Source organism: Enhydra lutris, unplaced genomic scaffold (genome assembly GCF_002288905.1).
Source record: "Enhydra lutris kenyoni isolate GAN:26980312 unplaced genomic scaffold, ASM228890v2 scaffoldscaffold17, whole genome shotgun sequence".
NCBI classification, from domain to species: domain Eukaryota; kingdom Metazoa; phylum Chordata; class Mammalia; order Carnivora; family Mustelidae; genus Enhydra; species Enhydra lutris.
The window spans coordinates 19,110,546-19,125,231 of NW_019154101.1; the positions used below are offsets into that span (position 1 = coordinate 19,110,546).

At 34.1% G+C, this 14,686-nt stretch overlaps 1 protein-coding gene across 1 annotated transcript in view; it reads left to right on the forward strand.

The window, feature by feature from the left end:
* Positions 1–14,686, forward strand: part of LOC111147665 (sodium/potassium transporting ATPase interacting 2) — a 998,919-nt gene that overhangs the window by 532,554 nt on the left and 451,679 nt on the right. Inside the window, exon 3 of the mRNA XM_022503870.1 lies at positions 12,988–13,068. Coding sequence (XP_022359578.1) covers positions 12,988–13,068 — 81 coding nt within the window. The remainder of the gene's footprint in view (positions 1–12,987; positions 13,069–14,686) is intronic.

The following is a 14,686-nucleotide window of genomic DNA, read 5'->3' on the forward strand; positions in this document are numbered from 1 at the left end:
TTAATAGATTTATCCTGTCTCCCAATTAGGATAATTTACATATTATGACATAATATATTACATAAATTTATTACATAAGTTACATATATTAGAAGACTATTTACTTTACTCTTAGAATCAATTTCAATTTGAGATGAAAGCTAGGAGGACAGAAAATCTAAGAGATTGAAACCTTTCTGGTTGAAAGAGATGTTTCTAAGTCCACAAGAAAAAAATAATAGACTTTGTTTACTCAATCAATATTGTCAACCACCACACATCTACCAAATCTTAGTGAAGCAGATTTATATAAATTTTGAAAGTGTCATTGACTTTTTACTTACAGCTTTTTAAAAATTCCTGTTTTCTTTTAGTATTTTTAATATTCTCCATAATATCTTTTCTTCTTTCTCAAGACACAAATGTTTTACATTTCAAATGAAAAAATCTAACACTAAGTATGATATTTTTCCTTTTTGTACGTTCTTCATCTTGTGGATGGTTTGTAAGTCACTTCATTTAATTCATGCTCTTCCTCTATGGATAATCTGAATTTTTTTACTTTTACTTACTTTGGTTGTAATACTAAATTACACTTCTATTTAGTTGAATATAGGTAGTCTACTGAGACAAAGGATTGGATATTTCTCTAGAAAACAAGAGACTCATAAGAAATATAAAATAGCAACAATTCGCTTTTGCATATAAAAAATAGTATGTCCTTAAGTTTCAGTAGCAGATAATTCTGTCTTCTAATTCTTCTCTGCTAACAGAATTCCAATTTTGTTCAGATATTTAAATGGTCAGCAAAGATCTCAGGGAGATCTACTCCGGGGTTGATGTATGGAGAATGAATTATAGTTGGTTACAAATATGATCATTTCAAACTTCTTTGCCAGTGGTTATATTCAGAATAGGCATTTGACACAGTTCCAGGTAATGAGATGTGAGGAAGTCCGCTGAGTACCTCTGGGAAAACTTTTCTTTCCTGAAAGAATAAAGTGTTGCAGAAAGAAGGGACCTTTTCTGCCCAGCACCTTTCTGCCTGCAGGGTGTTTTACTGTGTGAAGATTTGAAAGAAATTCCATCAGTATCGATCTACAGCCACAACAGCTTTGAGGCACTGAGCCAACAGTAGCCAATTTCAAGACTTCATATATGAGAAAGTATTTTTTAAAAACCCTAGTATTTAAACCTCCTATTTGGTTCACTATGTTACTTGCAGCCAAAAGCATTCCTAACTGAATAGTTGTTTTTCATTTTGCTTTCATTTTTATCCATCCTACCAACAGAGGATGGTAATGGATTTGAGCCCTGCCTTTGAGATAGTAAGAGAGAAGTCATTTAGTAAATTAAAAAAAAAAAAAAAAAAGGAAAGAAAGAAAGGTAATGAAAAGTACTTCTAAGATGGAAAAAACACTCTGTAGTTTTAATTCATTCTTAACATTTAAAGATACATTAACATATGTAAATTTGGAAGATCACTATTCAAACAAATAGTTGCAATCTAAAAAGTACCAAGTACTAGTTTAGAATACTGTAGGAGAAATACATATTCATGTTTACATTTGTCCATTAAGTTGAACATTGCCTCTTTGATTTGTCCATGTTAGCTACAATTGTCACACAATTAATTGGTTCAGCTATGTGATACTCCAAAAGCATCCTTTAAGTGACTATATAAAGACTTGTACAAAACTAGCTATCCTATTGATCAGGTCAGACAGGCAGACTATTTTTGATAGATAAGGAAGCATATCTTTTTAAAAAGAAATTGTGCATTATATATCTTTTCCTTAGCAGAACTTCCCAATAGTGTCACAGCTAATAGATTGCAAATATCTTGGCATGTTGAGTCCTTCAGGAACCTGGGGTGGCCAAAGCCCCTGAATCAATCATTTCAGCAGCAGACTGAAATAATAAAATGATTATTTATATTAGTGAGCCTTACAAATAGTATCATTGTCCATGTGTGCCATAAATTCTTTCATGAAGTACAGTTTGAAGGCTATAATTCAATATATGGATAAGAGTGCATCTTCTTTAAATTAATTATTTGCCGTAAGAAAAGAGGATTCAACATTCTTAGGCATCTTAGGATACATTGGTGAATTAGAGTCATAGAAGCCATTGAAGTGGTCAAAATGGTCATAGGAATATGCGTATACCTAAAATAATGCTTTCCACTTAATCCACTGGGCCAGATGTCACAGTATTTACTGAGTGTTAAAATATTTGCTGAAAAGTGATACAGAAGAATATTTGGTATAACTACTAGGTTGACAGATATTAAGTAATCATCAATTTAACACCTCTCCAACTTTTAAAGGCCAACTTTGATGGTTGATAAATTTAAGACTACTATTTATTAGAATTTTCAATATTTTTAGTATCATGTGATCCATTTTCCCAACTAAAAAATATCAGCCCATCATATTGATAATGGTTATCACCTGCTTTTCCTCTTCTTTGCCTTTGAAGTTAGTTCCAATAAAACATTACTTGAAATTATATATTTTCCAGGTACTTAACTCATTTTTTTACAAGTCTGTCAATATTCAGGACTCTAAATTTATTGATTTCTGCATCCTAGAACTTTATGCAATAAGTTCTGAAAACAATAAAAAACCCTATATTGTTAGAATATTGGAAATATACTGAAGACTGATTGAGACTCATAAAACAAGAGTACCTCATTTTCTATTATCGATTTTCACAGCAATTACATAAGACAAATAAGTTTAAAAAAATATTTCTGCCTGAGTGTCATTCAAACATTAACAATGGACAGATTCTGAAGCAGTGATACAGTTGTCCAATGGGAGTAGATCTCAGTGTTTTGAAGGTAATTACACATCTCCATGTACTAGGCATTATAATCTCCAGGTTTATATTTCACTGACAGGAAGATTTCGGAGAACAGAAGAGTTGGGTGGATATATTAGTTTTCTGTGGCTTCTGTAACAAATTACCACAAACTTCATGGCTTAAAAAACAGATATTCCTTCTATCTTAGTTCTGAAATCCAGAAGTCTGAAATTAGTATAACTAAGCCTAAATTGGGGCCCACATTACTTCCAGAGGCTCTAGGGGGAAATTGCATCCTTACTTCTTCCAGCTTGTGGTAGCTGCTAAGATTCCTTGGCTTGTGGACACATCACTACAATCTTAAAGGCTGACACCTTCAAATCTCATTCTTTTCTAGTCACATTGTCCGTTTGTGTGTATGAAATACCCATTTATGTGATTACATTGGTCCCACCCAGGTAATCCAAGATAGTCTCCCCATTTAAAAACTTTTGATAACATCTGCAAAAACTTTTATTGTTTCTTCCTTCCTTCCTTGCTTGCTTGCTTGTATCCTTCCTTCCTTCCTTCTTTGTTGGCTATATAAAGTGATATTAATGGGTTCCAGAGATTAGGGTGTCAGTACCCTTGGGAGGGCCATTTCTCAGTCTGCTATTTTATATGTGGGGAGCAGAGGAACAGCAAAGTCATGAAATACAGTGTGTTACATGTATGGTATAACAATTTTCCAATTCACATGATATTAGTTTTTTTTTAAAATACATTATATCATCTTGACTTGATCTTCAAACACCAGACCTAGAAGCAATTTCATATACTTTAAGTATTATTGGGTTAGTCCAAGAAACTTCAACGCAGGGAAAGCCAGTCTTTTTAGATTTAACTATGATTTCCAAAACCCATGAGATCAGTATATTTGACCTTTTAATTATTTACTGACTAGCAAAAGTACTGTTTTTTATGTCACTTTAAAAAAAAAGTGTTTTTTTTAATTTATTTTTTTTAAATTTTTTTGACAGAGGGAAACACAGCAAGAGAGGGAACACAAGCACCGGGAATGGGAGAGGGAGAAGCAGACTTCCTGCGGAGCAGGGGGCCCAATACAGGGTTTGATGCAGGACTCAATCCCAGGACCCTGGGAACATGACCTGAGCTAAAAGCAGAGACTTAAGGACTGAGCCATCCAAGTGCCCCACTGATGTCACTTTTTAATTTTTTTAAAAAGATTTTATTTATTTATTTGACAGTGAAAAGGAGATCACAAGTAGGCAGAGAGGCAGGTGGAGACAGAGAAGGGGAAGCAGGCTCCCTGCTGAGCAGAGAGCCCGATGCGGGGCTCCATCCCAGGACCCTGAGACCATGACCCAACTCAAAGACAGAGGCTTAACCCACTGAGCCACCCAGGCACACTATGTGTGACTTGTAAACACAAATGGTGATGATTATGTGATAATGAAACAGAAATTGCCTTTTTAATAGCTTAAGGGAAGATTCTTTTCTCACCCCTTATCACTTTATAATTACATATCAACATCTAAAAACCCTGCTTGACAAATAAATAACAATGAAAAAAAATCACTGTTTGATTCTTAAACTGTACAAATTTCAGATTTTAAAATTGTAGATTGGGAATTTCTCACTAGTTTTATGTTATACTAGCTGTTCAAATCTCTTACTTGCATACATCAATTAGAATGTTCCTATATAGCTTCATTTATTTTTATTCAGTATCAAAAGTCCTTTCAAAGGAATTCTCCTAGCTGTAGGGCTGTAGAGCTGTAAATATCTCTGTATGAAATATTTTCAATGAGTTAAAATTCACCATATACAGATGTCTTCATGCTAAATGAGTGTTATTGTTTTTTTTTTTCAATCAAAGGGAATTACTTTCTACTTTTTGCTTCAAGAAGAATAGAATACCTTTGGGGATACTGCTTTTATTTGGAGTTGCATAAAATTTAATAGCCATGTGTTTATGTTCATTAAAATAATGCCTGTTGGATATTCTAACATTTATAGTCTGTCCTAAAATAGTCTGTATAAGCAAAATATTTTCAGGTATGATTTATATGCCAAACCTAATATTTTAAGGAAAATCCAAATTTATAGGAATTGATCAAAATAGAAGCACAAAAGCTTAAAGCACAAAAAATTAGTTAATAGAGAATTTGTTGAATAACACATAGTTTATCATGTTTAACATGTGTGTTTCAGAATACTCAAAGTGACTTTTTGATTAAGTGGGAAAAAATCTAGTAAAAATATAGACCCAGTTTCCTATTTAATTTAAACATATGTGACACCAGATATTATGTCTAAGTATGGTATTCTCCAAATTTCTCTTTTTGATCTTCAAAAATTTATTAAATATTTTCTACAATAAGAAATTTCTTATAATTGGGAGAAAAGCATAATAAATCTTACTTCTTTTTTTTTAAAGATTTTATTTTAATTATTTATTTGACAGAGAGTGAGAGAGAGATCACAAGCAGGTGGAGAGGCAGGCAGAGAGAGAGAGGAGGAAGCAGGCTCCCCGCTGAACAGAGAGCCCGATGCGGGGCTCAATCCCAGGACCCCGGGATCATGACCTGAGCCAAAGGCTGAGGCTTTAACCCACTGAGCCACCCAGGTGCCCCTAAATCTTACTTCTTAAAATGAATTAAAAGTTATGCAGTCTTTAAAATATCTAAGTAAATATAAAATCATAAGGAAGTTTAATCATATAATAAGACCATTGGTAAAAAATGAGAAGGTAGAAACCTGCCTTTCTTTCTGATTTGCAACATGTCTGATTAGAATTGGATTTCTCTCTGGTTCTGCTTAATTAACTGATCAGAGCCTAGTCAAACCAGAAGTTTTAACAGTGTATTTCTACGTAGGTATTTCTCTTAAGGGACAAGTTTTTATAGCATAACATAGATACAACAGCGTTTTTGAGTTAGGAAACAGAACCTAAATCATAAAGCAGCCTGTCCCTGGTCATAAAATGATCAAGAATTAGGATTCTGTGGGACATTTTACTCTCTCTCTCTTTTTTAAAATCCTAACAATGGATGAGGAATTGATGAGAATGCCTGAGCAGATTAAGTGATACTGCTGTTGAAGATGATAAAATTAAGCTAAATGTAATTAACTTTGAACAAAAAATGAGTATAGTCTAACCATTTTGACCAGGGATATTTGTTTTATGAGTATACATTTATATTTATTAAAACACCTTGCTATTAATAATTCTAAACCTTGCTAAAAGGAGTTATTTTTAAGATATAATTTACTAATATAATGCTTCTTAAGAGTGCATCTAACAGAGTTTACTAGAATGGATTACATTATTCCTTTTCTGTTAGTGGCACCATATCAGTAATGTTGGTGAGCTGATAGTTTTGCTTTGAACTGAAAGTGATCATTCCTGAAAACAGGCCTAAAGATCACATCAATTGCGTATCAGTGATAAATAAAAATCATTTTGGAGGATTGATTTAGTTATATCCTTGTAATGTTTCTCTATAGAATCTGTTATAGTCACTTGCATCCAGCTGGTGCTTAAGAAATGTGAACTGATTCACTGGCCTAACTGCTTTTCTAATTAAGCATTTCGGGCATCCCGTGGCCAATGATTGAACTGCATTACCCTCTTTCATCTTCTAATTGTTATGGTAATATTACTGAACAATAGTTTTCTAAATTGTAATATTTAAGAGAAAGCCACTAATATAATTTAGTCCATTCATATATATTTATATATGTTTGCATGAGGATTGTCTCTCCCTCTTCTTCTCCCTCCCTCCTCATATCTTTGTGTATATACACACACATACACACTATACCAGCTATTTTTGTGATAAACAAAAGATACAGTCTCTGCCCTCATGTAGTTTACATTCGAACTATAACCTGAATACAGTGAAGGAAGAAAGGAAGGCAGAGGAAAGAAAGAAAATAATGAAATAGTTTGCAAGAAAGATGCTCTTCAAGGGTCCAAGCAAAATTATTTTCATGCATAACATTTTGAAAAGTGTAAGTTATAGTGAAACATAATTAGAAATGTATAAGAATGTATTATATAGGGACGCCTAGGTGGCTCAGTTGGTTAAGCAGCTGCCTTCGCCTGAGGTCATGATCCCAGGGTCCTGGGATCGAGTCCCACATAGGGCTCCTTGCTCAGCAGGGAGCCTGCTTGTCTCTCTGCCTCTGCCTGCCACTCTGTCTGCCTGTGCTCTCTCTCCCTCTCTCTCTCTGACTAATAAATAAATAAAACCTTTAAAAAAAAAAAAAGAATGTATTATATAATTAGAATGTAGTTATTATTCAGTATTTCACCCAGTAACATTATGCATGAGAAATCTACTATCAAAAAGAAGCCTAAATAAAAGAAACATTTCCTTTAAAAATTGGATTATTATCTACTAATATGTTATTCCAATATGTTTTACTCTCCCCAGACATACAAGAAAAAACAATAAGAAATTAGAAAGCCAAAAAAATCATAAGTTAAATCCCCTTTTAAATTCCATTAAAGCAAGGAATGCTTACTTTAATGGGAAACTCTTTTTTACCTGAAATTGATTTTAGAATCATTGTGAATTAGTGAGAAAGTAAGAAAATCCATCTGTCTTAATAATCTCTTTTCCAGAATTTTTGTAGAAAAAGTTATTTTGCAAATACAAGTCCATTAGAATTCCAGTTTTCCTCAAAAATAATTTATAAATTGAATGTAACTCAAACAAGGGTGAAAAAGTTGTATCTGTGTATATGTGTACATGAAAACTTGAGAAACTAATGCTAAAATTCCTATGTTTTGTATCTGTTAAATATATTTTGCAATTCAAAAAATACAGACTTTAATTAGGAAGCTTTATTGTAAGAGAGAGAGAGGTAGAAAAGCAATGGCAGTGTCATTAAGGTGTGACTTGTTATTTTCCAATAAAATGTTTACCAGCCTACTAGTCTGTGGCTCTACTTTGCTAATTATTATGTAAGCATGGCACGTCATAGCACCGTGTCTCTGGATCTGGCCAATATTTTGGCCTGTCATGATTGACAGCCTTAACTAATCTTTGTCTTATACAGCTAATTTGATTCATCATTAGAGCCACAAATACAGTTTGATGATTCAGTTACTTTTAGCTGATAATTTTTACCAGTTAGCTGGAGACTCAAGTTAAATCAGCCTCTCTAATGGTCCACTTAGTGCTATGGAAATCAGCCCTTAAAGAATGAATTTCATCATACAATGGGATTTTCTGTCACCACAGTTATCTCATCATTGTTTGTATTTTTAACCTGAAACATAAAATACCAGATTTCTTTTTCACAGAAAAAGAGGCTCAAGAAAAATTAGTTTTATAGCAGATAACTACAAGGAAGGTGGTATCTGGCAAGTGTGATACTTTGTTATGTTGTTAGGTTATCTCTCCTGGGCAGGACATCGCTTTCAATTATAGTCAAACTGAGCAATTGTCAATTATATCATATCAGCTGTAGCTGTAGCAACTGGGAAGAAGTTAGTACAGATATTCATATTCTTTAATAATTATGATGCGTGATTTTAAGAACGGTGTGAAAGATAGGGTTTAATTGACCAAAAAAAAAAAAAAAATCATAGGCCAGATTACAAGGAAATGCAAAATCTATATTTAAGAAACTAGGCAGGGGCGCCTGGGTGGCTCAGTGGGTTAAGCCGCTGCCTTCGGCTCAGGTCATGATCTCGGGGTCCTGGGATCGAGCCCCGCATCGGGCTCTCTGCTCAGCGGGAAGCCTGTTTCCTTCTCTCTCTCTGCCTGCCTCTCTGCCTTCTTGTTATCTCTCTCTGTCACATAAATAAATAAAATCTTTAAAAAAAAAAAGAAAGAAACTAGGCAAAATTCATTTGGGGATGATTTGATTTAGGCAAATGCCACCTACTAAAATGAGAGAAGCCAAGTATGAAAAATAAATAAAAAGAGGAGAATGAAGAAAAGGGGATAGAAGTTAAATGAGAGAAAGTTAATGAATAAAGTTAAATGAGATAAAGCCTTGTTTTTGGGAAGTGAGAGGATTACCTCTTATAGCACAGTGTGGGTTTCTGTGTTTATTAAAGGTATCACACCACTAAACATGATCATTCTTTTTTGTAAATATTTAATGATGTAGAGTCCATTATGAGGCCAACTGGTTTGTAGTGAAGTACAGGATGAAATGAAAATTATGCAAGCAAATTCAAAGATGGGAAGAATATTGGTTATGTTTCCTCTGGACATATCCTTCTAAGTTACTCTGGGAGAAAAGAGATACGAAGAAGAACAAAGTGGGTGCCAGGTGGCTCAGTCAGTTAGGCATCCAACTCTTGATTTTGGTTCAGGTTATGATCTCAGGGTCCTAGTATCAAGCCCCATGTAGGAATCCATCCTCAGCAGGGGGTCTGCTTGAGATTCTCTCCCCTCTGCTCTCCCTCTGCCCCCTCACTTCCCCCCCCTCAAATAAATAACTCTTTAAAAAAATTATTATTAATAAGTATGATAAAAAAGCAGCTCATAAAGCAAGGCATAGAATGATTTAAAATTATTTAAGATGATAAGTCAGAAATAATAAATTATAGTTTTAATGAAATTAAATGAAGAAAGATTTGTTTCATAAAATGTCATTGATCTATCAATATTGGCATTAAGGTATCAAAAAAGAACATTCTAGGGAAGAATATGTGGCATTCAGGAAAACACGTCTAGATTGCAAATTCAGTTAGATAGAAGAATGTTTTACATTAATGTAAAAAATATATTTTTAGAATCCTAAGGAGATAAGAAATTGGGGATTACTGCTATATTATTTAAACAAGAAGTGGTGATATAATAATAATAAAATGGCAGCAGGTAGTTAAGAACTCAAATATTGACTATTTTCAAACAGTCTGTCATTCCATTTTTATATAAACTATGTGTGTTTGCTCCTATTACTAAGTCTGTTTTACATTTGAGGAAACAAAAATGTAGTGAGACCCTCTGGCATGAAATAGCCACAGAGCTCCCAAGTGACAGAACTTGACCTTAGATCCCAAGTTCCTAATCTCTGTGTGCTATTCATTTGCTTGTAACCCACTATCTCACCTATCCTTCATAAAATTATTAATTTTGGTGACTGAAACATAAATTTTTCAGCTTTTTTTTCAACTAAGCTAAGTATAATTTAGATCTGCACATACACATTGAGGTAAGTAAGTGTAAGTGATGTCTAAATGTGTCTGGAGAAAAGCCCAAATTCTTATTGTATATTCAATATGTAATATTGAGGTAGTGTCTATTACATTTATACCTTATGGATGCAGATAACCTTTTTGGCATTTAAGGAGCTTAAAATATAATTTCGATTGTGAAACCGAAAAGCTACAGCATTGACATTCTTCAATGCCCCATCAGGATGTCTGGCTACCAATGACAATTTTTTTCAGAAATATTTAATATATGTAATACAATATATGTCTCATCAGTTCTTACCAAATATTTCAGTTATTCTGCTATTTTGGCTTTTATTTTTTTTAAAAGATTTTATTTATTTATTTATTTACTTACTTACTTATTTGACAGAGAAAGAGAGCACAGCAGGGGAAGCAGCAGGCAGCATGAGGGGGAGAAGCAGGCTCCCCACTGAGCATGGAGCCCTGATGAGATGCAGGGATTGATCCCAAGACCCTGGGATCATGGCCTGAGCAGAAGGCAGACACTTAACCATGGAGTCACCTAGGTGCCCCTAATTCTGCTACTTTGACTTTTAGAAAATAGCACTTATTTGTCTTCCCATTATAAATAAGGTGGGAAAATTGTATCACCATGAACAAAGGATAGGATATAACACTTCAGTCAGTCACTCTTTTATTTTTTTTATAGTCAAACCAGTTACTGGAAACTATAAACACTTTTAATTTTTTTCTTAACCTGTTACCTTTAAAGTATGGCCCAACACTTCATTATATTTCTAAAACAGATCCAAATCTATCAAAGAGTCACATAAGTCTAGATTTTTAGTTTTTTAATATTGTAAAATGAATATGCACTTTGTAATATTGAGCAAACTTAAATATTCATTGGATCTCTGCTTTATAACTATCATTCCTTGCTCCATCTGTCTAGCTTTCTGACTCTGTTTCCAGTCCCTAACCCTCACCTTATACAGACTCTCAAACTAGTTCTTTTGTCTTGGACCATTTATTTTATTGCTCTTACTTTATTTTCAGTGAGCAATATACATATTCAGCAGTAAGGTAAATCTATCATCTGGAAAACAGCTGAGTCACGATTTAGTATTACATAAACTCATCATGTAGGACCCTCACTTCTCACACTACATATGGGTTCAGAGTATTCTCATTAAAACCAGGTCTGGGGGTACCTGGCTGGCTCGGTGGGTTAAGCCTCTACCTTCATCTCAGGTCATGATCTCAGGGTCCTGGGATCTAAGCCTGCATGAGCTCTGTGCTCAGCAGGGAGCCTGCTCCCCCCTCTCTCTCTCTGCCTGCCTCTCTGCCTGCTTATGACCTCTCTCTCTCTGTCAAATAAATAAATAAAATCTTTAAAAAAAAATCAGGTCTGGGACAGGAGAATGGGTTCTCCATCCGAAAATAGGGAAATTTTCTCTGTATTATTCCTCATTGATTCACTGATTTGCAAAATATTTTCTGAAGCCTGTTTTGTACAAAGTTAATAATTTAGGGATATAAACATACATTTTAAAAATCTCCTTTTCTCAAGGGAGCTTATGATTGGGCATTGGAGGGGAATATACAATAATTAGAAATAAGACATTTGAAATGAAATTAAGGCAAGATCTCATTGGAGCACTAAGCACCACTTATTGGGCTAAATCAATTCTGATTGGTTATCACTACAGAATCGATATTTAAATTGAACTTTGGTGAAAAACAAAATATTGATAGGTGGTAAAAGAAGTACCTAGAGAAGAGAAAAGTTTTTAAAGGATAGAGAAGTAATATACAAAATGGTACAGGAGTAAGAAATAGCTTTTGGTGTCCCCTCAACAGCAAGTAAGCTGATGTGCCTGTAATCCCTAATGATTTAAGAGATGAACTGAAACGTGTGTCTGAAAAAAATAATATGTATAAGATCATCAAGGTTCTTGAACTATGAAATAAAAATTTTGGATTGCACCATATAAAGGATGGGAACCATTGAAATTTATTTAGCAGAGAAATGACATGATATCCTCTTATCTTATTTTATAGAGTTCATACCTGATGTTTCCTTTGTTTCCAGCACTTTCCATTAGAGCCCTTATAACCTCCATACTTTTATTTGGTCAAGTCCACAAAATAGCTTGCTTCACCTCTGTGGGAGGTATTTCATCTTTTCTGTTAAGTTTTGTAGGACTTTTTCCCAGGATCGTTTATATACTTCTCCCATCTTCTTTCCTTGTGCTCGGACTATACATTTTTTTATGATTCTTGTATAATAATTTATTTACTTATCTGTCTCCATAACTTGACTTGAATTCAGGGAGAATTTATCTTTGGTCTTCGTGTCCTCAGTGTGCTTCTAGCATGTTGCCTTCTATATGCCCAATATAGTTTAGTTGATCAAATGCTGAGAAATATATCTTGGTAAGAAAAATTTGTCATCAGTGATGAAAATACACTGAATAGCTAACTGTGTAAAATCAGACATAGTAATTCTGTGGTCACTCTAATGGGAGATCATGAGAGAAAAAAGAAGGTGAAGAGAGACAGGAAAGGAAGAAACCAAAGAAATAAAGCTGTTTAGATGGGACTGAAGCATGGGGACTGATTTGAAGATGACACCAGAAAACTTGGAGAAAATTTGTATATTATCAAGCATGGGATTGACTTTGCTAAAGAAAGATAATAAGCCTCTTTTGGATGATCTTTATTTGATATATTTGTTGGAAATCCAGTTTTGTTAGCTATCTGGGAAACATAATCACCCCTCCTTAAAACATAGATGTGGGCAACTGTATCTTTTGTATAAAAGCCTAAAAGTTATCCCTAAGCAAGTTTGGGCTACAATGAGACCATAACAGTGAGGAAAAAAAAAATCAACAGAGAGAAAAATGTATAACTCAGCCTATTCCTTAGAAGCAATATAGTATTACCCACTAATCTTAAGATTTGGGTGTTCCAAAGTTAGAGTTTTATTTAAATCTTACTCAGCTGATTCAAAATTAATTTTGTGTTATTTTTCTTTTGCTTTTCTACAGTATGCCGTCTGGCTAGTCCTCTGGGTTACCTGGAATGTGTTTGTTATCTGCTTCTATTTGGAGGCTGGGGACCTCTCAAAGGTAATTTGCCATCTGATTTGCCTGAGTCATCAGTAGTGTGTTAACAAGCCTCTTCCTAAATAAGGCAGAGTTTCACCCTGCTCTTGTCACTTAGATCCACCTCGGATGAAGGTAAATTGAAAGATGTCCTCATCCAAATATCTGCTTTTCTACCATCAAAGATATGTTTTCGTTTGTCACAAAAATGTGCTTTTATTAATATAAGCAAAACTAGTGTGAAATAATGATTATTACAGGGACCATCCTGTGTATTTTTAAAACATTGACTGATGAGAGATTTCTGAAGCAGAATACGAACATTTTCATTTTGAAAATTTTTTCATTTTGAAAAATTTGAAGCTTTTTGAAATCACTTAGTTTGTGTATTACTGTCCTAAGGGTTTTCCTGCTTGGACCCAAATAGCAATGCAATAGTTCAAACAATTAATGGATTTTAGTTGAATAAAATTGTTATCAGAGGGATGTGACTAATTGAATGCATAGTCTAGGAAAGACAAAATACTTCTTCGCATAGGTTTTTTATTTTGTGCTATCCTCGTGTGAGTGTGTTTGTTTGCTTGTATATGTATATTACTATTATATTTCTAACATGAATGCTTTTGCTATTGAAATAATGTAGTTTTTAGATCTCTAAAACCAGCATCCTTCTTCTATTGGAATGCAATTACCAGCAAATAAGCCAAATGAGATAGTAGTAAATCCTGCTTAAGATACTTCCGAGAGTTGCAAACTTGTCCTTCCTATCAACTTTTAAAGACAGATTTTAAAATGTTCTATACCCTTTCCTTATTAGAGCAGAAAAACCCCTGCAAAGATATGGACATTTTTAAAACCCAGAGATGATAGCCTGCTTTGAAAGGTAAAGAGAACTAAAAAGTTGCCACGAAATATCCTTGTAGGGTTTTACATTTGAGAGGGTGGGAGATGGGGATAGTGATAATACCCATTTATAATCTAGCATACAGGAGCTGCACAGAGCACTCTGGGCTTTTTCAAGGAAGTTTATTATTTAACTGTGATGTGGCTTTATATCGAGTATAAATAATCTTGATTATTTGGCTGAATGGCAAATGATGAAGGGTAAAATAAGAGGGGACGTTATGGCATGAGATAGAACCAAAGCTTCTGGAACCTGTGGTTTTATGATTGGATTTGGGGCACATCCTCACTGTGGCCTTCTGAGAACTCTGCGCCGGTAGATTACATTGAGATTCTCGCCAGGCATTGTCCTCCACACTCTTGGCAACAGGTGATCCTTTCCCAGAGGTGCCGTGACCAATGAAAAGAAATTGTTCAGGTTGACTATAAGAAGGACACAGAGAAGACAGCTGCTTAAAACTCACATTTCCTCTGTACCAGAGAAACATACCTGCTTCCCAAGACCTGAAACCCTTACCCAATTTATATACCCCTGCTGCTCTATAATCCACTTTCTTCAAAGAAATTCTATACTAGAATGATTTTTAATGATATTTTTTATTTAAAATAATCACCCTAAAAATTGGAAGGCATGTATGCAGATATATTGGCTGAGTAAAATAATCTAGCAGATCAGAATTTATAAATGTCATATATATATATATATATATATATATATATATATATATATATATATATA